General features: G+C 52.6%; 1 protein-coding gene across 3 annotated transcripts in view; it reads left to right on the top strand.

The window, feature by feature from the left end:
• The window catches only part of thada (THADA armadillo repeat containing), a 65,503-nt gene that overhangs the window by 35,995 nt on the left and 5,852 nt on the right, over positions 1-23,656 (top strand). For all 3 annotated transcript variants that reach the window (XM_076047291.1, XM_076047290.1, XM_076047292.1), the window contains exons 29-35: positions 7,877-7,980; positions 10,679-10,761; positions 16,134-16,690; positions 19,370-19,512; positions 21,058-21,130; positions 21,588-21,738; positions 21,813-21,950. In XM_076047291.1, coding sequence (XP_075903406.1) covers positions 7,877-7,980; positions 10,679-10,761; positions 16,134-16,690; positions 19,370-19,512; positions 21,058-21,130; positions 21,588-21,738; positions 21,813-21,950 — 1,249 coding nt within the window. The remainder of the gene's footprint in view (positions 1-7,876; positions 7,981-10,678; positions 10,762-16,133; positions 16,691-19,369; positions 19,513-21,057; positions 21,131-21,587; positions 21,739-21,812; positions 21,951-23,656) is intronic.

Genomic DNA, 23,656 nt, shown 5'->3' with positions numbered 1-23,656 from the left:
CCTGTATGTTTGCACTGCAGTCTGACTTCCACACACACACACACACACACACACACACACACACAGTCTGTCATGGCGTGGAGCCCTCGTCCCGCATGTTCAAACATCCAGTGCCATGACAGCAGAACAGCCCAGGGTCCTGTCACAGCAACTATCACACTGTGTGTGTGTGTGTGTGTGTGTGTGTGTGTGTGTGTGTGTGTGTGTGTGTGTGTGTGTGCATGCGCACGTGCATGTCCTCACAAAAATTACTGATATGGTGCAGCGCGCCTTAGCACGTCCACACACACACACACACACACACACACACACACACACACAGCCAGTTTGTGTGCTCAGCGTGTTCAGACATGGTGGTTATCGCAGGGTAAACAGCAGTGTGTAGTTCTGTCATCACACTCTGACAAACACAACTAAACAGTCCTGCTGGAATATCAACACACACACTGGAGAAGGAGAGAGGGGGATTTTACCCTGCCTCTCTCTCTCTCTCTACGTAACTGATGGTTCTGGAGAAGGGAGCTGGTCGGGTGGGGGTGGGCAGGGTTGGATGCGGTTGGAGCTGCACCGGAGGCTCGGCAGCAAGACAGAAAAATCCTCCGGTTGCTGTGTTTGATGGAGCACCTGTGGTGTGGAAGCGGTGGACTGCAGGGAGGTCCGAGCTGGAGGAACTCCAGGGGAACCGAGTGCAGGTCAGGATGTCGCTGCCTGAACGGCTCCATCTTCATGCCAAAGTGTTGTTAGAAGAACCCTCAACAGTTGTGGCTCCTGAACGTCAACATGCAGTGGCACATCCAGTGGAGGGGCTCCCTGAAACACAGTGTTTACGCCATCATTTTCTGTTGAATAAGTCGGTAAACAGGTAAGATCAGATAAGATCGTCCTGTATTGGTTCCACACTGGGGACATTTCCTGCATTACAGCAGCAAACACATTATAAACACTGGAGCCACTTTCATTTGAAGGTCCAGTGTGTAAAATGTGGCTCGATTTAGGATTTTTATATTGGTAAAACCTCGACATACTGCACATAAATACATTATTAGATAGTAGAACGGTTCTCATATATTCAAGGATATTAATGTAACAGGGGTCCCAGTGCTCCCAGTTAGCTGCCATCTTGCACCAGCATATTTCTAAGGAAGCCTGGTGTGGACAATCCAGCTGCCTGACAGCATTGCGTGGTCGAGGTATCCAAGTTTGGGTGCACGGGGCCACCGTAGTTCACTGGCAACCTCAGGAGAGTGAAAGACACCCTGGACCTTTAGCTATCAGGCTTCCTTCAGAAATGTTCACACTGGACCTTTAACAAGTCTCCAGTTGGACGGAGGCAGTGGACCTAGCAGTTCTAGCAGGTCCCTCTTTCTCTTCCGAATGGAGAACAAAACCTTTGTAGGCCTCGAGCTCGTCGGCTCACCGCGGCATTGACTGCTGACCGGCGCTTCAGCAGGCTGTCCAGGTAGAAGGAGGTTGTGTGGATGATGTTGCGTGGTGTGCATCCGCAGGTGCCGTCTGCAGCCAGGCTCTAGATAGCCAGCGTGCAGGGTGGGGCCTTCATGCAGACGATGGAGGCTGAGATATTTTGAGAGCGTGTGGCTGCGGGTGCGAGGAGATGTTGAAGTGCTCTAAACATAGCGGAGAAGAGATGGCAGTCTGTTGTGTACGTGTGCAGGGTCACATTGCACAAGGAGGCACTGATGAAGGAGATTGTGGGCCATGCAGCGCTGGGCTGTGTGGAACGTTGTTTTTGATCGAGGCAGAAATAGGACAGAACACCTTCGACACTTTGACACATTGCCAGCATCAACCGCGAACGCTCCGGTCCAATCCAATATCCCAGAATCGATCGTCTGTCGGCGCCAAATTCCGATACATCCAAGAAAGTAAATCTTGGTCAACCAATGATAAAGTCACAGGCGACTGAGTCCCCAACAATGATGGCCAGCTTCCTCTGTTATCATCAGCAAAGTCCTTCTGGAGGAAGTGGCAGCTGCCTCGGCTGTGGCGGCCAGCACCACCCTGCTGACGCTCTCATCCACACACACACACACACACACACACACACACACACACACACACACACACACACACACACACTCGGAGTGAAGAGTCTTAGCGCTAGGACGTAAACACTTCCATCAGCCATTTGTGACTGATGCAGATCTGAGTTTTATGCTCAGCAGAATAACTGACGTATCAAACTGTCCGTCCAACATTGAGCTCTTTGTCGGACCAAGCTAACGTGGGCGTGGACAGTGTCCTTCGTGTTAGTGTTGGCTCAGTCCATGGCTCAGCCCATTGCCCTGAAATAAAAGGGATTTAGTAGCAGAGGTCACCTCAGGCAGGAGTCACATGTCCTCAGTATTTAGCTCCACCCCTTCATTCTCCATGCCGCTCATGTTACTGCTCACTGACTCTTCACTTTGATCAGAAGTGTGTGTTGGTAAAGACTGAAGAATATTGACACCATTGTATTGACTCAGTTGATGGCTTTTCAGTGACTAATGGTCGTCCCTTTCATCAAAGCCACAACAAAAATCAATAGTATGATGGTGATTTATCAAGCAGCAACAAAGACACCTCTTCCCCTTCACCCCCCCCCCCCCCCCCCCCCCCCAAACCACCAAGAAAAGCCTCCATCTTAATTTGCACGACATTCCAGCTATTTGGTGCATTTGAACGGAGAATTTCCAGATGGTAGCACCAGCTTTGTGTGTGTCCACTGACACGGTGTCCTATTCCTGGAGCTGCGTCTCCTTTATAAGCTCATGAACCTGCCCCTCAAGGGAAGATGCAAATATAGAGTGTGGAGGGTAAAGCAGTCCACCAACAACCGTAGAAAATATCAAGTGCTGTATGTATTTCACAGTAGCCCGGTTTGTTTTGTATCCTTGTTACTCCACATTATTGTTTGTATTGTTTCTGCGCGTTGCCAGGTAGCAGGCGACTTGCAGTAAGGAAGGTAGTAGGAGGTATAGTAGTGAGCAGTCTGAAGGAATCTGTTGGTAGCTGCAGTCCAACCCCAACACCACGCATTTCCAGTCAGAGCAGGTGAACCCTGAAGACCTCCTGACTCCCTCTTTGCATTGGCTGCAGGGCTCGTCAGCACAGCACCAGGTTGAGCCCCCGCTTTGTTGACTTGCTGGGTTATAAGAAGGTGGTAAATCTTCCAGGATCTCTCAAGATTTGTTGGAATGTGAAGATTTCTCACGTTTGCTGCAGCTTTGTTTTTTTTTTTTTTGAAGGCCTTTTAAATGACCGAGAGATCGCTGGCAGAGTCCAGTGAACTCTCAGCCCACTGCCTGGCCAGGACAAAGCCTCTGAGGAAAGGGGCATTTGATTTCATTGTGCCCAGAACAATGTTGATCCAAGTGCAGCCCGGTGGCCTGGCTGGAACTGACCCAGGCTGACACCGGACTGGGCTGCACACACACACACACGCCAGCAGCAGCTTGGCCTCACGGTGTCGGGAAGTGTCAAGTCTGCAGCCGCTGGTGGTTTTCAGGATGGATGTAATCCTCTGTGTGTTTCCACAACAGAAGCGAAGCCAGACTGGCAGAGAAGGAGGTCTTGTCTCTTTCTTTTTCTTCTGGCTGCAGCCATGTTGCTGCTCTCTTCTGTCTCCCAGTAATTATTGTTTGGTCTGCAGCGACGACTGCCTTTTGGCCAGTGGTCGGCCTGGACTTTCTGAGAAAAGCCTCAGAATTGAACCAGAGACCAATGTGTGCTGGCCAAGAAGCCCCGCCCCCTGGATATGACAGGAATGTGTGTGATCCTGATGGAATTCACTGTGTGCGATGTTGCTATCACGCAGTGGCCTTGAAGTATCAGTATTACCAGTGAGGTGAGCCACACGCAGACCTCTGCAGTCTCGTTTCTCTCGTCTTACCTGTTTTGGAGCGAGCCACGGAAACTGTGGGTGGAGTTTCTCCCGCCTGGGAGGAGTTGATCCAGTTGCTTTCATGTGGAACGGAGTGACGTTCCTCCCCGGTGGGACGCTGATGCTTCGCAGCGTCAAGAACTTTTTATTCTTTCCCACCTTGTCAGTCTGCATGATCTTTTTTTCCCCAAAACTCCGTTGACGTCTCACAATGGGAGGCGTGTCTCCGCTGGGAGCGCCGATCTCAATGCGCTCATCCTGATTGGCCGAAGAAACGTGTCCACCCTTCCGCATCAGGTCGTCCCATGGATATATCACAACAACCGGATACCGGACTGGCAATATGGCGGCGTGCCGATTTTTCCCTGTGGCCACTCGAGGTACTGCAGAAGAAAAAAAAACAAAAAAACAAAAAACAAAAAAAAAACCATGGGTCCAAAAAGCATTTTCCCCATGGATCGCAATACAAAAATAAAAGCCTTTCAAAAAAACGGCTGACAGGACGACTCAGACCTAAAATGCGGTTCACAGCAAATCTTTCTGTTGTAGGTTTTCCACTTCTGGTCTTTCAGTCCTTTAACAAATGACCAAGGTCAGAACATCAACAGAAAAGAGTTTCTTCCCAGCGCAGTGCTGCTGTGTCCCCGCTCCTTCTGATTGGCCTGGAAGTGACGATCTCCAGAATCCCTCTGATTGGCCGCCAAGTCAGATCATGTGAGTTACAGAGGCACGATGGGAAGTGACACCACTGCACCTGCTCCATGGGACCATTAGTGCAGAAGTCAAAGACTTTTGCATTTCCCACATCAGCACAAGGAGTGAAATCTGTGTTTGTAACGTAGGAGGCAGGACTTTTAATGCGTTTTTTGTTTTGTTTTTTTGGCCTCAACAAACGCTTGTGTTGAGTGCATCCCTGCCGGTTTATAGAGCACAATATGTAGGATATGTTTGTGCAGGAATTTGTCAGCGTGGGCCATGAGAGCGTGTTCATTTTTATATTTAGCCGTCTTTATGGCTTCTCTCTGGGACTGACTGGGCGTGGCCACGCTTTGCCCCAACCTCCATCTGCTTTTAGTTGGATGACGATTCATGCTTCTCTGCATGTCTTTTACTGCACTCAGACATGGACTGCTGCGCATTTATTTGCACTTCCCGTGTGTGTGTGTGTGTGTGTGTGTGTGTGTGTGTGTGTGTGTGTGTGTGAGTGTGTGTGTGTGTGTGTGTGTGTGTGTGTGTGTGTGTGTGTGTGTGTGTTTCGCAACAAGCCTTTCTCTGCTTTTGGGCCTGGTAAAAATAGTGGTGGTGGATGTGAGGTCCCTTCAGACTCTGTTATCAGCCGCCCTGCTGTCCCTCCCACTGCCGCAACCACACACCGACCACATGCTGCTGTGAATACACACTCATACTCTCTCACACACACACACACACACACACACAAGGATATAATGTCTAACTAGAAAACAAGTCATACAAATAGAATTTGATATTTTTCACATTGCGCTCCGCCATGCCAACGTCTGCGTCTCGCTGTCACAGCAGCGAGGCAGAGTTTCGCCTTTGGAAATAAAGGTTGGCGTCGGGGGGGGGAAAAAATGCCTTAAATGATATCAAAGTATAATTATGAATTGAGTGGATGAGAAAATAAACCTGTGTAAGTTGTAAGTTGAAGCTGAGCGGTAAGCACCAGTGACCATGAGGGACATAGTGAGGAATAGCCTGTCATTGACACCCTGATACAAAGACACCTGCTGTTGGTGTGTGTGTGATTTTCATGAGGAGATCAGAACAACATCACAGAGATCACATCCAGTCCTGCACTGTTGAAGAAAACACACCATTGAAGTTATCTTATTCTGAAGGCTTTATGCTTATCCAGCACTTATTATTGCTGCGTGACCGTCGCTTCCTGTCAGTGTCCCTGTACCGCAAACTCAGCAGAGACGTCAACATTTGAAATGCTCAAACTGGCTCACAGCAATGCTTCACAAACCACATCAAATTCATTGTGAATCCCTGTCACTCCCTAAAGTGTCAGCAAGTCAACCTATTCATTTCATGTCGTTGTGTAATTCTAGGAAACACTGGAAATGTCACTTCACTACTTAATGTTGTTCTGAAGTGGCGACAGCAACCAAATCACTTTTATTTTGTTTTTATATCCACGAGGCCATCAAGACTATCGAGACAGTGAAACTCTTCATTCATGAAACTATAAACATCATAGGACTTCTTTGTCCAGCTTCCAATGCGTTGAGGCTGTTGCAGTAATGAGATGCAGGGCGGCTGTGAGGGGAGCCTGAAGGGGATCTGCCAGCGTAAATCCACACAAATGAATGTATTTATGTCTTCATCAGTCACATGAGCTTGGAAAGCTCGTTTACACACAAGACAGACAGCAGCGCTGGGGTTAGGGTTGGGTAGAGAGTCCTGTTTAGAATGAGCTTCTGGTTGCTAGTCAGAGAGTCAGCGGACCAGAGGACCAGAGGACCAGAGGACCAGTGGACCAGAGGACCAGTGGACCAGAGGACCAGCGGACCAGTGGACCAGAGGACCAGTGGACCAGAGGACCAGTGGACCAGTAGACCAGTGGACCAGTAGACCAGTAGACCAGTGGACCAGAGGACCAGTAGACCAGTAGACCAGTAGACCAGAGGACCAGTGGACCAGAGGACCAGAGGACCAGTGGACCAGTGGACCAGTAGACCAGTAGACCAGTGGACCAGTAGACCAGTGGACCAGAGGACCAGTAGACCAGAGTCTCGTCAGGGCTGTTTGTACTGAGCCACTGGGAGTAGCCCGGGTGGAGACTGGACGAGAAGGAGTGTGTGTGGGGGGGCAGTGGTGGGGCAGCGGGGGGGCAGGCCAGGAGTCAGTGGCCAGGCTTGGTGCTACGTGGTTGCCCTGGTTTTTCCCCATGTTTCCTTCCCTGCATCACGTAATGAATGGCTTCCTACTGGTCTGTGGTCGTGGCCTCCGCTTAAAGAGTATACTTACCAAGGCCCAGAATACACAGCCCAGCCAGCCAGCCAGTCAGCCAGCCAGCAGGCCAGTCAGCCAGTCAGCTAGCAGGCCAGCAGGCCAGTCAGCCAGCCAGTCAGCCAGTCAGTCAGCCAGCAGGCCAGTCAGTCAGCCAGCCAGCCAGTCAGTCAGCCAGCCAGTCAGCCAGTCAGCCAGCTAGCAGGCCAGCCAGCCAGCCAGTCAGCCAGTCAGCCAGTCAGCCAGCCAGCTAGCAGGCCAGCCAGCCAGCCAGCCAGTCAGTCAGCCAGTCAGTCAGTCAGCCAGCCAGTCAGCCAGTCAGCCAGCTAGCACGCCAGCCAGCCAGCCAGCCAGTCAGTCAGCCAGTCAGTCAGCCAGCCAGTCAGTCAGCCAGCCAGTCAGCCAGTCAGCCAGCTAGCAGGCCAGCCAGCCAGCCAGCCAGTCAGCCAGCCAGCCAGTCAGTCAGCCAGCCAGTCAGCCAGTCAGCCAGCTAGCAGGCCAGCCAGCCAGCCAGCCAGTCAGTCAGCCAGTCAGTCAGCCAGCCAGCCAGCCAGCCAGCCAGTCAGTCAGTCAGCCAGCTAGCAGGCCAGCCAGCCAGCCAGCCAGTCAGTCAGCCAGCCAGTCAGCCAGTCAGCCAGCTAGCAGGCCAGCCAGCCAGCCAGCCAGTCAGTCAGCCAGTCAGTCAGCCAGCCAGCCAGCCAGCCAGCCAGTCAGTCAGTCAGTCAGTCAGTCAGCCAGCCAGCCAGCCAGTCAGCCAGCTAGCAGGCCAGCCAGCCAGTCTTCATCCTGACCTCCAGGCCTCTCCCCACCATCAGTCCACCTGCTGCAGTCTTTATGGTGTGTGGTGCAGAAGCAGGTTGACCTGCTGGACTGTTGGTGCCACCGTCCCATCCTGTGGCTCCCTCAGCAGCCGCTGGTGGGCAAGAAAACCAGCGGTGTCGATGATGATGATGAAGATGATGAAGATGCGGTGTGTGTTCCTTGGTGAGGTCAGCAGTGTGTCCCTGTGTGTGTGTGCAGGTGCTGTTCCTGCTGCGCTCCTACCAGTCGGACTCTCCCAGACCGCTGGCTGCAGGAAGTGGCATCAGCGAGGCTCTCTGTCAGCGCACGTGGCTCGCCTCCCGGTAACTCTAGACACACACACACACACACACACACACACACACACACACACACACACACACACTGGTGCACAGATAAGCCTCCCCCTCCTGCTGCTCCAACTGGCGGGCTAGAAGAATACCTCCTTGTCTCTCCTCCTCTTCATCCCCCTCTCAGCCGTGTGGCTCCATGTCTTCTATTTCAAAGGGGGCGCTGCACTCCTCTCTGCTCCTCTCTGCTCCTCTCTGCAGGCTCCTCTCTGCTCCTCTCTGCTCCTCTCTACTCCTCTCTGCTCTCCACCAGGCTCCTCTCTGCTCCTCTCTGCTCCTCTCTGCTCTCCACCAGGCTCCTCTCTGCTCCTCTCTGCTCTCCACCAGGCTCCTCTCTGCTCCTCTCTGCTCCTCTCTGCAGGCTCCTCTCTGCTCCTCTCTGCTCCTCTCTGCTCTCCACCAGGCTCCTCTCTGCTCCTCTCTGCAGGCTCCTCTCTGCTCCTCTCTGCTCCTCTCTGCTCTCCACCAGGCTCCTCTCTGCTCCTCTCTGCTCTCCACCAGGCTCCTCTCTGCTCCTCTCTACTCCTCTCGACTCCTCTCTGCTCCTCTCTGCTCTCCACCAGGCTCCTCTCTACTCCTCTCTGCTCCTCTCTGCTCTCCACCAGGCTCCTCTCTGCTCCTCTCTGCTCTCCACCAGGCTCCTCTCTGCTCCTCTCTACTCCTCTCTACTCCTCTCTGCTCCTCTCTGCTCTCCACCAGGCTCCTCTCTGCTCTCCGCCAGACCAAGGCCTCAAGATGAGTCGCAGATTAGCGCCCACCCCCTGCCCCCTATCCTCTTCCCTTCCTCCGCCCTCCTCCAGGCGGAGGTCAAGCTAAGGTTCTCGGCCTCCTTCCTGGGCCGCTGCCAACTCGGGCCAAGATAGCTGGGTGGCGCTGACGAGCCTTTAATAAGATGACGAGGGGAATTCTTGCTCAGCGGAGCCTGCCGCCCCTCGGCCTCTCTGTGTGATCCTGCACTGTAGTGATGTGTGGGCCGACCTTTGACCTGCGGGTGCCCACATTATCACCTTATTATTGGTGGGACGGGTCAAATGATGTCTAATGGGATTTTTACAAATGATAAAATATATATTTTTGACCGACTGGAAATAAAAGTGTTGATATGGATCTGCTATCATACTGCTTGATATTAGACAATGGACTAAGTGCTCTAATGTTGATACGCTGTGTAAATGCATGTGTTGGCTCACCTGTGTGCGCTTGTCTTCTGATCAGTGTTGCTTCTTGCACATTGAGGCCGTTTGCAGCCACCTGTTTGTCTTCAACACCATATTGGTCCATTTCACCACGGCGTGTTGCCTCCTAGCCTAGCCTAGCGCAGGGTGCTAGGCTAGGCTAGGAGGGCTGGATGTGTTGAAACAGTTTCCACTGGTCAGCAGCTCACTGGCTGACTGGGAAATCAGGTCCAAAGTTCTCAACCAGCCCTGCAGCCACTGGCTTTCCCCTCCTGTCTCACACACACACACACACACACACACACACACACGTCCTGTCACGTGACCTGTGTGTGTATTCACAGGCTTTGTGAGGATTTGGCTCTGAGTGTGTGCGTGTGTGTGTGTCTTTTTTTTAATATCCGAGTGATGAAATGGTGATGTCAAGCACGCACACTGCCTCCCTTGTTTTCGAGGGTACACACACACACACACACACACACACACACTTGGTGGTTGGTCTCCAGTGGGCGCTGGCACTCGGCCCACGCTGGCCACACGCAGAGCCACAGGGCAGAGATGGGAGAAGGTTCAGTTGGGGCAACTGGACTTCCTGTCTGGACTTCCTGTCATCTTCAAGATGTTTCTCCTCTTCCTGACTTCTGAAGCGGGGCTGGAGATTCCCACCAGGAGGTGGCGGTGCAGCTGAAGCAGGCCAGAGATGGTAGACACGCGTCAGGATCCTTCTGTTCACCTAACGTCCACGTTCCTGCTCCACGACAGCTCTGACTTCCAGAGCGCCCTCTGCAGGAGGGGAGGTCAGCGGCTGGTTCTGCTGACGTCACTGTGGAATCCTCAGTTGAACTCATTCGATGTGTGTCGGCCTCGTGACGGCCCACACTGTGAAGCCTCTGGCTTTCGGGATGAGAACTCTCCATGGTGAATCCCTGAGGCGCTGGCAGCCACCGACCCAGATATGAAGTCACTCTTTGTCTGGGAGGTTCTGACTCCTGGAATATTCTCCCTAACCCAAACCCTGTTTGAGGAAAAGCTGTCAGACTTTGTGTCTTTTTCTCTGTGGTGATTCCTTCCATTTGGGTTATTGACCTTTTTTGCACAGCAGCATTTTCCAATTTGCTGAATTTCATTTTAACATCAGCATCATTTGTGAAAATGGTTGACATGGAAAATGAAGCTTTTTGTTGTTGTTGTTTTGTTTGTTGTGTGCCAGCCAGAGCAGAGCACACAGGCCTCCTTAATTCTCCTGTAGCTGTAAAACCAGGAGCGAGCCGCACACAGGAAGTGACATCAGCCCTGCCAGTCGCAGCCTGGGAGCTTCTCCACAAGCAAAGCAGTCATGTGTTCACGTCTGATGGCCTTGTGGTGAAACATGAGTGCTTTGAGCTGCACTGAATGTGGTCCAGTGTGTTCAGATCCAGTGCCAGTGCCTCACCTGCTGTGTGTGAGGAACACTGACCATTGACCAGGACCTGCTTGGCTTGTTGTTCTTCCCTCAGGCAGAATCCATGCTTGGTGACCAGAGGGGCCTTCCTGGATGTGCTGCTGTGCCTGTGTGGGACCAGGACCAGCCTTCTGCACGGTGAGTCGTTCATTCATGTTGGAGCTTGGAGATGGGTGACCTTGTGACCTCGTGACCTCGCGACCCTGTTTTTTTTTTTTTTTTTTTAAATCATACAGTGGTGTGGTTGACGGCAGCGGCCACTTTAAGAGCCTCAACGTGCTCCATGTGTGCTCTTGCTGCCTGGGTGCCAGACTGACACCGACCAGTACCACCCTGCACTTCTGTCCTGCCACTCCCAACACTTCTTCACACTTCATGTCTCACACAGTGAAGCTGGAGCTCCGCCTCGTCCTGAGATTGAGCTTGACCAATCACTCATTTGTTAAATGATTGTGCGGTTGTGTGGCAGTGTGTGGTGATGACCACTGGTCGAGTCCACTCCCAACCAGCAGGACGCATCGTGAGGCAGTGACCTTTGTTGCTGCGGTTTACCTGCCAGTGTTGGGAGCTTCTCTTTCAAATGTTACCAATGAGCATCTTCATTCGTCAGACACGCACAATTCAAAAGTTTCAGTTACAATTTCAATCCCCAGAATGACTTCATTGTTGGTGAAACTCAGGATTTGGAAGATGTTTTTTTTTTTTAAATACTTGACTTGTGTATGGATACGAGGCAGCGGCTACTTCAACTCGGACCTCTGGCTGAGGTCCAGCCAGTCTAGCGGGCCGCTCGACAGCTGAGGTCGGGGCTCCTGGTGCAGTGCTGCTGGAAGGTGAGCAGCTTCTTCTTCTGGTGTTCCAGACTGACAGGAGCTGCTTCATGTCTCCTGGGCCTGGGGGTGCTGGGGGTCTCTCTCTCTCTCTCTTTCTCTCTCTCTCCCGCTCTCTCCCTCTCTCCACCCCTCTCTCTCCCCCCCGCTCTCTCTCCCTCTCTCTCTCCCGCTCTCTCCCTCTCTCTCTCTCTCTCTCTCCCTGCAGTGGAAGAATGTGAAACCAAAGGCGAAGCATCTCTGACAGATGGCAGGATTTCGAGTCTGACCCAGTTTGCTGTGTGGGCGTGAGGCAGGGGGGTGGGGGAGTTGCGGGAGGGGGTGGGGGGGGGGGTCCGAGGGAGGATGGGGGGGGGGCGCCACTTGTGTTTTCTCTGGGCCATGTGCTGAGCACATGCCGGTCCTGACGCTGGAAATACCCAGGATTTCTCTAAACAAGCGGCTGGATTGAGTGGCGGGGCCGGAGCCCCTCCACTCCTTACATAACTAAACACCCCCCCACCCCCCGACCCCACCCCCCACTCCTCTAATGCCACTCTATTATTATCAGCAGTTTGTCTCTGCTGTCACTTCTCGCCCTCTCTCCAGGGCTTCTGTCTCTCCACCTTTCATTTCTTTATGTGTTTACTCTGAGCTTTGCCCTCCTGTGTGATTGCAGTTATACTTCATGGTTACTGAGCATCACCACAGCCAGGTTCATAACGCACTCACACCCACTGTCAATGCCATTCAGCAACCCAAGTTAAATATGTGAGCAGCACGTGGTCCAAATACTGGCCTCAAGAGGGTGGTTGCACACCATCCGGTGTGGCCATGGATTGATGCTCGTGTTGTGCACGTGCACCTGTCCAGCATGTGAACAAGACCTCTCATTGTGTGGCTCTTCTTATATTAGCTTAGCCCGGCAAGCTAAGGCTTGACTTTCAGCTCGGAGACGAAGCCAACTGACCACTGATGGTTCATTTAAGAACATCAAACTGATGAAACTCCTCCAACTAACTCACAGGAGCAACCTGTGATTATGGCTTGTAATAAGTCGCTGCTCTAAACGGTCACGTTGCTAAAATTGTTCTCCGACAATGAATCTGACAAATACTCGCACAACACAGTGGATTGGCCGGCTGTCTGGGGTTTGTTTTTCACAGTTGCTGTAATGACGGTGGAAGCAGATGTGAACTCCAGCTGTGCTGCTGCACGTGAGGCGTCTGTCCCAAGGTCTCGCCTGACACTGCAGAGCACTTTTACTGCCAGCTGCGAGCGGCCTGTGGGTCGTCCGAATGGGGAACCAGTGAGCTTACTGGCACAGTGCTGCACGCACACACACACACACACACACACACACACACACACACACACACACACACACACACACACACACACCTAGTGTTTTCCTTCTACACTGAGTCCGTGCAGCGTTGGAGCTCACTGGCAGTCGGACTTCTCTCCTGCTTCTTCTTGATGGCTGGTGTCGCTGCTTTGCTTCGGTTCTTGTGAGACGGTGGCCTGGCAGTGGTCCGTCAGAACCCCTCTAGACCTCCTCTGCCGCCCTCAGCCTTTCATCCGTACCTTGTCCAGTACCTTCACCACAAACTGTAAGGTTAGAGCAGGTTTATTTGGGCCAGATGCTGTGGCTTTGTGTACTTTAAATATTTGACCTGTGCTGTAAAACAGGCCATAGCGTGCTCTCCTCCTCTGCTCACATAAATATTTTACACAGGTGAGCTCAGATGTCCCAATGTAAACGTGTGACAGCAGGATGGACATGTCAAAGGCTCTCCTTGCTACGTGGTTCTTGCACGTTTTGGTCGCTTTCATTGTCTTCCAAGGTTCTGCAGCTCTACTGCACTATTTTCAAACAGTGCATCTCCAATGAGAAGTAGTTCCAGGCTCGTTGTCTTCAATGTTTCCTGATGAGAACCCGACCAGAACTCCCTGCGGGTGCATATTAGGGAAGCTGCTAACCGTACGTGAACCTTCCCTCTCACATTTAGGTCCAGGTAACTCGACCCGCCAGCTGCAATCTTTTCCAGATTGGCTGGATTCTTTTCACTTGGAAGCAGTTTGGAATGAAAAGGCCTCTTAGAACATACATGGACAGCGACCAAACCATCTGGTGAATACCTGCTGTTGGACAGAATGTCTGAGATGTTTCATGAGAGTTGTTGTAATGAGGAATTTTCCCATTCTGAGGCAGCCACTATAGTTTCTAGTTGTTTGTAAAGTTGCAGTAGCTTACAGCTGTGTAGCCCTATGTTAGCCCCCCCCCCCCCTCCTCCCCACCCACACACACACACACAACACACACAGGACTCTGGTCTGGAGCATCATCCACTTTTCAACCTGGATCTATTTTTCTGCTTTCTGTTTCCATTAAAGTTATTGAAGAGGTTAAAGGGGTTGTCCTCAACCACAGCAATTGTGACTGTTTGAAGAGGTAGGTTAAGGGTGAGCTGAAGGACAGACATGGTGAAGGACACTAGTTCAGCTGTAATTCAGAGGCTGCCTCCTTCAATGGTCTCCAATTAAACAAGAGAAAGAGTCAAACAGGAAGTGGACGGATCAGGGCCGGTGGTGTTTTTCTGACAGTCTGTATTAAACTCCAGACTGAGGAAGAGGAGGGCAGCTGATTGTGACTGTGTCCTATGCGTGTGTCCTATGCCCAGGAACTCAGAGCACCGCTATCGTGACTGAGAAGTGTCGTTAACTGTCAGCATGGTGAAGTTCTAAGGATGGTTGAACTTCATGGACTTCTGTAGGACCTCTAGAGAAAATGTCCTTCAAGTGAACAACCACACGGAAGCATTGACAAGAGCTCGTCAGTCTGATGGACGTCTGATGTCTCAGGTATGTGGTCAGGATGGTGGGAGCTCCCTGGACGTGGTTCCACAGTCCTGGTCCGGCCTCGTGTCAGGGTGAGCATTGTGTTCTATTGTGACATATGGAGACGTGTTGTCGGTCTGCGTTTCCGTCTTCAGGGGGGGGGGAAGTCCGGTCAGATGCTCTCCTGCTCCCTCTTGTTATTTTACCCCCAGTTCTGAGATGCTTCGCTCATCTTTTCCTCTCTCCTCCCTTCATCATCTGCGCCATTAATCTTCCCCCCCACCCATCCGCCCCTATTATAACCATTAGATTGCGCTTATTATGCCTGCGAAGCCCCTTTGAGGATCGGGTTGCCCGGTAACTTAGACCATCTCGCCCAGGAATGCCACGTTTCCCGCTCTTTTGTCAGGCCACGTTTGGAGAGGCCGAGCAGAAGCAGATTTAGTTGCAGCCGGCCTCCCGAGCCGTGTGTGTGTGTGTGTGTGTGTGTGTCTGTGTGTGTGTGTGTGTGTGTGTGTGTGTGTCTGTGTGTCTGTGTGTCTGTGTGTGTGTCTGTGTCTGTGTGTGTGTGTGTGTGTGTGTGCGCGCGTCGTGAATCTAATTGACTTGGCTGTCAAAGCGCGGTCTGTGTGGAGTCTCCCAGTCGTACTGTAGGGAGGAGCGCTGCTTTAGAACGGCATTGGGTTTCTCCATCGCTGCCCTGTCTTTGGATTATTCTCGTATTTCAGAGCAAGCGTGTGTGTTTGTGTGTGCGTGTGCGTGCGTGTGCGTGTGCGTGCGTGTCTCCCCGTGGGTCTAAGTCCACAGGTGGCTCGGTTGGCACCGCCTCGGGCATTTCCCAAGCAGACGTGGACGCAGCCTTTCCTATAAAGAGTGAAAATAGTCGGCAAGGCAGGACAGCCGCCTGTCGTCTTCTTGAGAAGACTGTTGTGTGTTTGTTTAGCGGGCTGGAGTGGACGCACGCCAGGAGGTTTCACTCGTACTGTTCTGCAGCGACGGGACAAAGCTGGGTGTCCAGTAGATTTCACCCTGTACACGCTAAACTAAGCCCACTAAAGGTGTTCCATCAGGTGGGATTTGTAACCAAATGAAATCACTTGTAGTCGAGTGCTGCTTTATTTTTCTAATTTGGTTCTCAAGTCAAGGCAAATGTCTGCCGCGCTCACTTGCAAAGAGAAAACGCTGCTGTTTCTGTCAAAGGAAGCAAACTGTTGCAACGTTTTCACCGTCGTCAAACTGTCCCAGTGACACAGACCTTTGACTGTGGAGGCGTGTCTTGGAGAGCTTGTGGTTGTCGCTCCAGAGGACCGCCGTCCATATATTTAGCAGCCGCTGCAAACGGACGGCTCCGGCCCCACGAGGAATGCAACCGCAAAGAGCCAAAGAAGAAAGCCGATCAATTCACAGAGTTTGATTTTCTCAGAATTCACTTCAAAAAAGAGCCGAGCATAAATCAGTGAGCAGGTGAACTTCAAGGTGCATCTTTGAATCTTTAGGAGTTGACTCGTGGGCAACCGTGCTGGCCTGCTTGCCTGAATCTCCACTGTCAAAGACCAGATGACTTGGACGAGTGAGAACCTCCCCAGACGGACGTCTCTCTCTGATCTTCTGCTGCAGTAAATCTACTGGCCACTTCCAAACACACAACATGCTTTTGAAGCACTGCAACTGGCCTGAGAGACCTGGGACCAGTTGGTCAACATGTCCAAACCAGCAGGCTCCCCATTCCTAACAGTTCAGAATTCATGGATTCCCATAGATGCTGCTGTTCAGCTCTGCACATGTTGCTAGACCGACACCTCGGGAGCACCGTGGTTCCTAGTGGTCCACTAACTGGAAGACGATGATGTGTTTTGATAGGTTCCGAAGTGGCGGTCCTCCGCGAGGAAGCCCTGTCCACCCTGATGACCTCAGAGCTCCTCTCCGACTCTGACGCGTCCTGGGCCCAGCAGCAGCTGCCGGGCAGCAGCCAGTACCTGCTCAGCCTGGCCCGGCTGGCCCTCAGCGCCAGCGTGGAGATCCCTGAACTGTGGCGGGGACGCGGAGCCCCGCTGGCGGCCGACCTTCTGCGGCGCCTGCTGCTCAGCTGCCAGTACGAGGTGAGGGAGCTGGCACTGGACGGCATGCTGAGGAGCCTCCAGCAGGACCTCCAGCATCAGGGTCTCCAGCAGGACCTCCAGCAGGACCTCCAGCATCAGGGTCTCCAGCAGGACCTCCAGCATCAGGGTCTCCAGCAGGACCTCCAGCAGGACCTCCAGCATCAGGGTCTCCAGCAGGACCTCCAGCAGCAGGACCTCCAGCATCAGGGTCTCCAGCAGGACAGGGGGCCCAGGAGACCTGATTGGTTGGATGGGACCACCCTGTCCCACCTGACCCGCGCGGCTCTTCAGGAGACACACCCCCAATGTCTGGCCAAGGTGAGAGCACACATGCTAAGCATTAAAGAGGTGCGTGCTGCGATAGAGGAGACCATCACCTCAGTCGCTGCACCACTTTTATTTGGATTTGTTCAAAGAGTGACTGAGGCGCAGACTATGAGAGAGGATTGGGGCCACAAAGAGAGAAAAGAAAGGATTCCGTAAGTTTCCCTTTCGAGATCAAAGTCCAAATGTTGAGAAGGAAGTCGGAATTTGGTGCGAGCCTCGGAGCTCCAATCTCCAAAATTCCAAATTCAACTTTAATCTTGAAATGGAAACTTTCAAACTTATTTTTTATTTATTTATTTATTTTTTAAATGGAAACTCAAAAAATAAATTCTCTCTTTGTGGCTTTTCATTTCATTCTGTGCTAAAAATCTACTTCGCTGTTCAGCTTCACACACAACAACACAAGAGCAGGAACGGGTCCGGCCGGGCCGAGGCTCTGATCAGCTCTGTAGAATGTAGGAGTGGTGTTAGTGTAGCGGAGGCCTGCCTGCACCCAGTGGGCCAGGGCGACCCAGTGGGCCCGGTGCCACAGCCGGTGCTGGATGTGGCTGAAGAGCAGACCGCTGCTCCGGCCAGCGACGCCGCTGCTGCCTCCAGTCTAAAGAACACTAGCGTGCCATCCTCCCCCTTAATGCCTCACATATGCTGCAAAGCAAAGGACACGGATGGGAGTCAACCAAAGAACATCAGCGTTCAATTTGGTTCCAAGAAGTTATGGTAAAAAAAATAATAAAAAAATAGATAAATCTGTGATTAAGCTCCGGGGTCAGAAAATTCCTTTCCATTCCCTCCAGTGAACAGAAAATCAGTAGATGATGTATTGGCCCCGCCCCTAGCCTGTAGCCCAGTCACTTTCAATCATCAATCCCACCAGCCCAGTCCAAAGAAAGGTCCCGGCAGTAACATACAGTTAAACAAGGGCAGTGATTTGGTTTTCAGTGAAAATATCTGCATTCTTTTCCTCGAGTTTCCATGATAATCAGCACAGGGCCATGAGTCTGCACTTTTCCTTCAGCAGTGGGAATGCACCGGAGCAAGCTTCACACCTGTCCAACACTGCAACACTGTTGCACCCAGAGTCCAAGCAAGCTTCCAAACTCACAAACTCAGACTCGCCAGCCGTGCGAGTGTGCGCGGCTGAATTGGCGTGTTTGCAAGTGACTGTGTGTATTTTTGTGCGAGTGCAGCCGAGTGTGTTCCAAGACAGACCCAGAGTTCTGATTGGTTCTGGCTGCAAGAGGCAGAGGAGTGAAGAGTGCAGTGACTGACTGACACTCCACTGGCTCTCTGCTGTTTCATCTAGAGGAGGCTGCACTGTGTGTGTGTGTGTGTGTGTGTGTGTGTGTGTGTGTGTGTGTGTGTGTGTGTGTGTGTGTGTGTGTGTGTGTGTGTGTGTGTGTGTGTGTGTGCGCACACCATGAGACATGGTTCCTATTGGACCTCTGTCTTCCTCTGCTGCTATGAAACTAGACTGACCGCGCTGTGTTTTTCTTTCACTGTAACTTGAGGTGATGTCAGTGCTCTGCACTCGGCTGCAGCTTCTCTGCTTCAGAAGGTCCTTTATGAATACAACCATATTGGAAAGCTCCACGTGTCCTCACACATCAATGACATGTACGCAGTTGGCTTCCTCTGAGCATTCGCCTGAGAATTCTAATGTGGCAATTTCACAAAAACAGCATCTTTTCATCAATCAATCAATCAATCAATCAATCAATCAATCAATCAACGCGCAGCCCCTGAGTGGATGCTGAGCCTTCCATTGACAGTGGGCTGTGGAACCATCATCAGAGAGGCGGTGGTGGTGGTTTCCTGAGCAATTCACCCGCCAAGGGTGAAGCTGGTGTTGGTACCAGTGGACCAAACACAGTGTTCCTCTCAGTGCTGCGGCCTTCATTGGACGCTGTGATCGTGCAAAGTGCTCTGGATGTGATTTGAGTTGATTTCTAAAGGGGTGGTTGAGCTCATTCCTCAGTTAGCCAGTGTGCTGCCAGTGTGCTGCCAGTGAGTGCAGACTGCAGGGTCCATGCAGTCCTGCTGGAGGATCAGCACAGACATGGACTCCAGGCAGTGTGGTTAATTGGCCAGGGGTGGGCTGTGCGTGGCGGGCTAGCAGAAAGCATTGACTTGCACTAGCCTAGCACCAGCCAACTCCCCACTGATAAACGGCACTCTGGCTGACTTGGCAATGAGCTCCTATGTCCAGCATTCTCAGACCTCCCCTTCAGTGATTGGCCAGTGAGCTTCGCCGCACCAAACACTCTGCGGTCTGTCAGTCTGCCGTCTCTTTACGTTGCCGATGCTCCTCGCTCCAAACGCTGCGTGCTGCCACTCGTCTCTCTCCTCCCGCCCACGCAGCTCCTATGAAGCCAGCCTTTATTTCAAAGTTGTAATAACAGGTTGAGAGCCAGCCAGAAATAATAATCATAGAGATATGCAGCAGGAATGTCAACATGTGCTCCCCGCTAGGTGTGTGTTTGTGTGTTTTAATGGGGGTCTCACACGGTGGAAGAGCGCTCTTCCCCTCCTCTGACTGGGCTGGGTCGGCTGCCTCCCACGCTGGAGGAGAGCCAGCGCGAAGAGAAGCACCGAAGACGTCACGTTGAGCCACATGGAGGCGCAGGAGAGCTCCGCAGCTCATCTCTTCATGATGTTCTCTGTGCGACCCAGGTCCTCACTGTGTTGTCCACGTTCAACTCCGTCACGGAGCTCCAGTGGAAGGACGGCAGTGAGAGCCTGTCCCAGGAGGAGGTCCTGTCCCAGGAGGAGGTCCTGCTGCACCTTCTGGCTCTGGCTGAGAGAGCTGCTCACAGGTCAGTCAACCCTTGAGACACGCCAGCACCAGCTGTTGCTCTTCATATTATCGTGGTCTGCGACATTCCATTTGCTTCTCACGTTGGGCGTGGCCTTGCGAGGTGACCCCATCCCAACTTCAGTCCACCTCCAGTGCACCAAAGTTCTTGGCTCAGACACGAGGCAGAAACCACACCTGCGACTGAACACCTGACCCCGGCTGACCCCGGCTGACCCCGGCTGACCCTGGCTGACCCCGGCTGACCTCGTTCCTGCCCGTCTGTGTCTTTGTATAGTAGCTTAAAGTACACAAAACCTGCAGCGACCTTTAAAGAAATGCAAACAGGTGCAAAGTGACGTTGGTCCTCTTCAGAAGGTCCGCTGGTGAAGCATCAGGTCATCGTTCTCCGCACCTCTCAGGCTCTATTGGGGGCTTTTTGGCCTCCTTCCGCCTCTGAGTCACTCCATGTTTTGCCACTTTGGCCCTGTTCCCGCACTGTGTGTGCACTTCCACTGTAATCCCTTGACAAGCGCTGACAGAAAGGCACACCTTCTGTGATAAGCCACCACTGTACTTTTCTCACCCCGACAAGGTGGAGCACCGCTTTGAATGAGAGTCCTATTACAAAGACTCGCAGCCCTGCAAAGTCTTTCCCTGGCCCCGATCCTCCAAGCCGCAGATCCACTTTCAGGCCGAGCCGCCTCCAGGGTTGTGATTAGAGCCGGCGGGGCCGGGGTTGGATTGCCCCGCTGCCCTTGTCTGATTGAATGGTACCAGGGCCATTGTGATGCTGACAGTGGTGTTGAGTACCAGCACACTTCTTTTGTGGCTCTGAAGTCAGCGCGCTTGAGTGACGTGCACACAATTGACATTGTTGGACGGGGCAGAGGCTTGTGCAGTGTCGCGTTCAGACCGGGTCACTGCACTGATCCGCTCAAAGCGTTGCTCCGTCCTGGAGTTCTGCTCACCTCCGCTAGAGGTCCAGAGTGTAGAATTTGGTCTGATTCACCGTCAGGGTCCCAGTGCTCCCAGTTAGTTGCCATCTTGCACCAGCACATTTCTAAGGAAGCCTGGTGTGGACAATCACAGTAAAAAGGAAAAGTCATGTCAAGCATAGCGTTTGGTATTTAGGCTGAACGCTAGGGGGCGTCCTCAAATAAACCAACCAAGAAGAAGAAGAAGAAGAAGAAGAAGAAAGTGGAGGAGGTATCATGGGTTGGTGTGCAAAAGCCACTGTAGTTCACTGGCAAACTCAGGAGAGGGAGGGTGAGTGGGTGAACACTGCAATCTAGAATGTTTCCTCTTGCAGTCTCCAGATGTGACTCCATTCTGAAAAGCACTTCATCAGTTCTGTCCCAATGAGCTCACATGGTGCATTCCACTCCAGCACAGGACCTCCTACCATCAATGTCTTCCAGGAGAGCAGTGAAGAAGGCCGTCTTGTTTCTATTTAGGATTGCTGATGCAAATGTCATTGTTAACTGTGAACTTGAACTTGTCTTGTCCAGAGCTTTGAAGGTCGCAGGCCAGCAGTTGACATGAGGTGTGATGTTGTTGCTTTCAGTGTGGAGATCTCCTGCGCTGCCCTGACCCTGGTCTCCCAGCTGGTGGTTGACTTGGTCAGCTGTCACCCTGAGGTAAGGAGTGCTGCTACAACATCTACCTGCAGAAGTGCACTACAGACTACAGTGATGTTTTCAGCTCTTTAACCCGACTGTCGTGCTGCTGGCGGCACGTTGAGCTGGACAGGCTGCAGGCCGAGTGAGAGGAGCTCTGGGTGTTCATTGTCCGGTAGAAGAACAGAACTCGATGAACCCGGAAATGGCGGTAATAGTTTGAAGCTAGTCGGCAGCAGTCTGGTAGCAGAGTCTCCTCCCTGGCACTGAGAGGTGGCGACCCAGAAGGAGAAGTGAGACCTCGGTGGCTGCAGGACTCTGCATCATCAAGGCTTGGACCGGGTGGTTTGGATCAGCTCCCAGCGTGTCACCACCGCCGCCGTTGCCGCTGCTGCTGCTCGTCGCTGCCCCACGGCATCATGGGACAAATGTCAACGCACGTCACAGACTTCTGTCGTTTCCAACCAATTTCACTCAGGGCTCGCTTGCAACGGCTGCTTTGGCCCAGTGGGCGGCGCTGGTGTGTCGGTGCTGCGGCGACGACCAGCCGCTGGAGGTGAAGGTGACGGCGGCGACGGCGTTGGTCAGCTGTGCGGACGGCGTCCTCACGAACCCTCGGCTTCCCCTGGGTGCGTGCCGCTGCTCCGCCACCGCGAACAGACGAGCCGCTCAGCGCTCACGCTGGTGTGTTTGTGTCGGGCAGGTCTGTCCAGCACGGCCTCCCTGTGGAGGAGTCTGTTCACGCTGCTGCAGGATGAAGACCCGGACGTCCGAGCTGCAGCCGCTGACTTCCTGTCTGTGCCGACGCCTCCTGCTGGTGCCGGAGCAGAGCGCCCCCCTGGTGAGTTCAAGCCGAGACACAGTCCTGTGGTGCTGCTGAGGTTTTTTCTGGGGATTTTGAAACGGTCGACAGGAAGCTGTGTTCTGCTGTGTGATGTGGCTGCCAGGCTTCCTCTCAGCTCTTTTACAGGCCTTTGTCTCTTGGCTGCAGTTTGGCTGCAGTACCTCAAGTGGCCACTGGGAAAAAAACACCGTGTTGTCGGTCCAGTATTCAGTTACTATGATGCATCATGGTGGAAATGAATCAGTAGTTGTAGTTTTCCCAGCCATTGAAAATGTGTTCGCTCTTCATGTAAACATTTCGTAATGAACACACACACACACACACACACACACTGACCCACACCTTGAATGACATTGGGAAGCTATCTCGCTGATAGATCAACCCTGTGTGTGTGTGTGTGTGTGTGTGTGTGTGTGTGTGTGTGTGTGTGTGTGTGTGTGTGTGTGTGTGTGTGTGTGTGTGTGTGTGTGTGTGTTCATTCTGAAATGTTTGCATGAATTTTTGAAAGATGATTTGATTGCAGCTCTCTGCTCTTCTCTTCTTTCAGTCTCCTCTGTTCCTCTCTTCCTCCTCTATCTCTCTCTGTCACACACACACACACACACACACACACACACACACACACACACACAGCCCACCTCTCCAGGGGGCCTGGCAGCGCGCCAGCTTCCCGAGCGCCCGTCACATAACACGCTGCCACTTCCTGTCCTCACAATATGGACTTCCTGTATTTTCCCAGGATCCTTCAGGGTGCCTCCCTTGTTGTGTCTACGGCTGCAGACGCTATCTCGGGCCAAACACGGCGCCGCAGCAAAACACGTCCTCCAATGTGTGCGCGAGTCCGAGCCTGCGGGCCGTGGCCGCGCAGCAACGAGGAGCCGTGAGGGCCGTTTGATTTGACTTTGGCTTATCGCCGCACAACAAGCGGGCCGGGAAAACACCGAGTCCTCGGTGAAAGGGACAGGAGGTGGGAATCCTTCCACTTCCTGGTATATGGCCGTTGGGAATTCTTGGTATTTTAACCGTGCACTTGGTTCAGGGTCCAGTGTGTAAAACAGACAGAACCTTTGGTGGCTCCCTGAGGAACTGCTGGTACAGATGGCAGCTAACTGGGAGCACTGGGAGCACTGGGAGCCTGACTGATCTATGGAGCTTCTCATACATACACGACAGCCGTTCTATGGGCAGGAAAACCACATGGCTTTTACTGCACCGCCAGTGTATACTTTTGTATGTAATGTATTTATGGGCACTATGTTGAGCTTAATAGAAAAATCCTGTCGACCCAGCCAAACTTTTCCACACTTGACCTTTAAAGACCTGACCGGACTTCCAGCTGCGAGGCTCAAGTCTGCACAGCTGGAAGAGGAGGAAGTGATTTTCACTCAGGCCAAGAACTTGGCGCTGTGTGTGTGTGTGTGTGTGTGTGTGTGTGTGTGTGTGTGTGTGTGTGTGTGTGTGTGTGTGTGTGTGTGTGTGTGTGTGTGTGTGAGGTAGAGTGTGTGACACTGGGTGACTTCACTCTCTCCTCACCGTGGCTCTCCAGACCTCAGGGGACAGCGGCTGGATTCCTGCTATATTTGTGTCACGGCGGCGCAGCACACGATGACAGAAGGAGGAGTGAGACGATAACTTTGGTGAGCCTCGTATGAAATCACCGACTCACTTGGCCGGCAGACTCGCATTCCTTGTGGAAATGAAAA

Source organism: Nelusetta ayraudi, unplaced genomic scaffold (genome assembly GCF_046127955.1).
Source record: "Nelusetta ayraudi isolate G7.1 ecotype Tasmania unplaced genomic scaffold, CSIRO-AGI_Nayr_v1 ptg000093l, whole genome shotgun sequence".
In the NCBI taxonomy this organism is placed as follows: Eukaryota; Metazoa; Chordata; class Actinopteri; order Tetraodontiformes; family Monacanthidae; genus Nelusetta; species Nelusetta ayraudi.
Note: the sequence above shows the minus strand (reverse complement) of the source record. Positions and strands in the feature narration are given on the sequence as shown.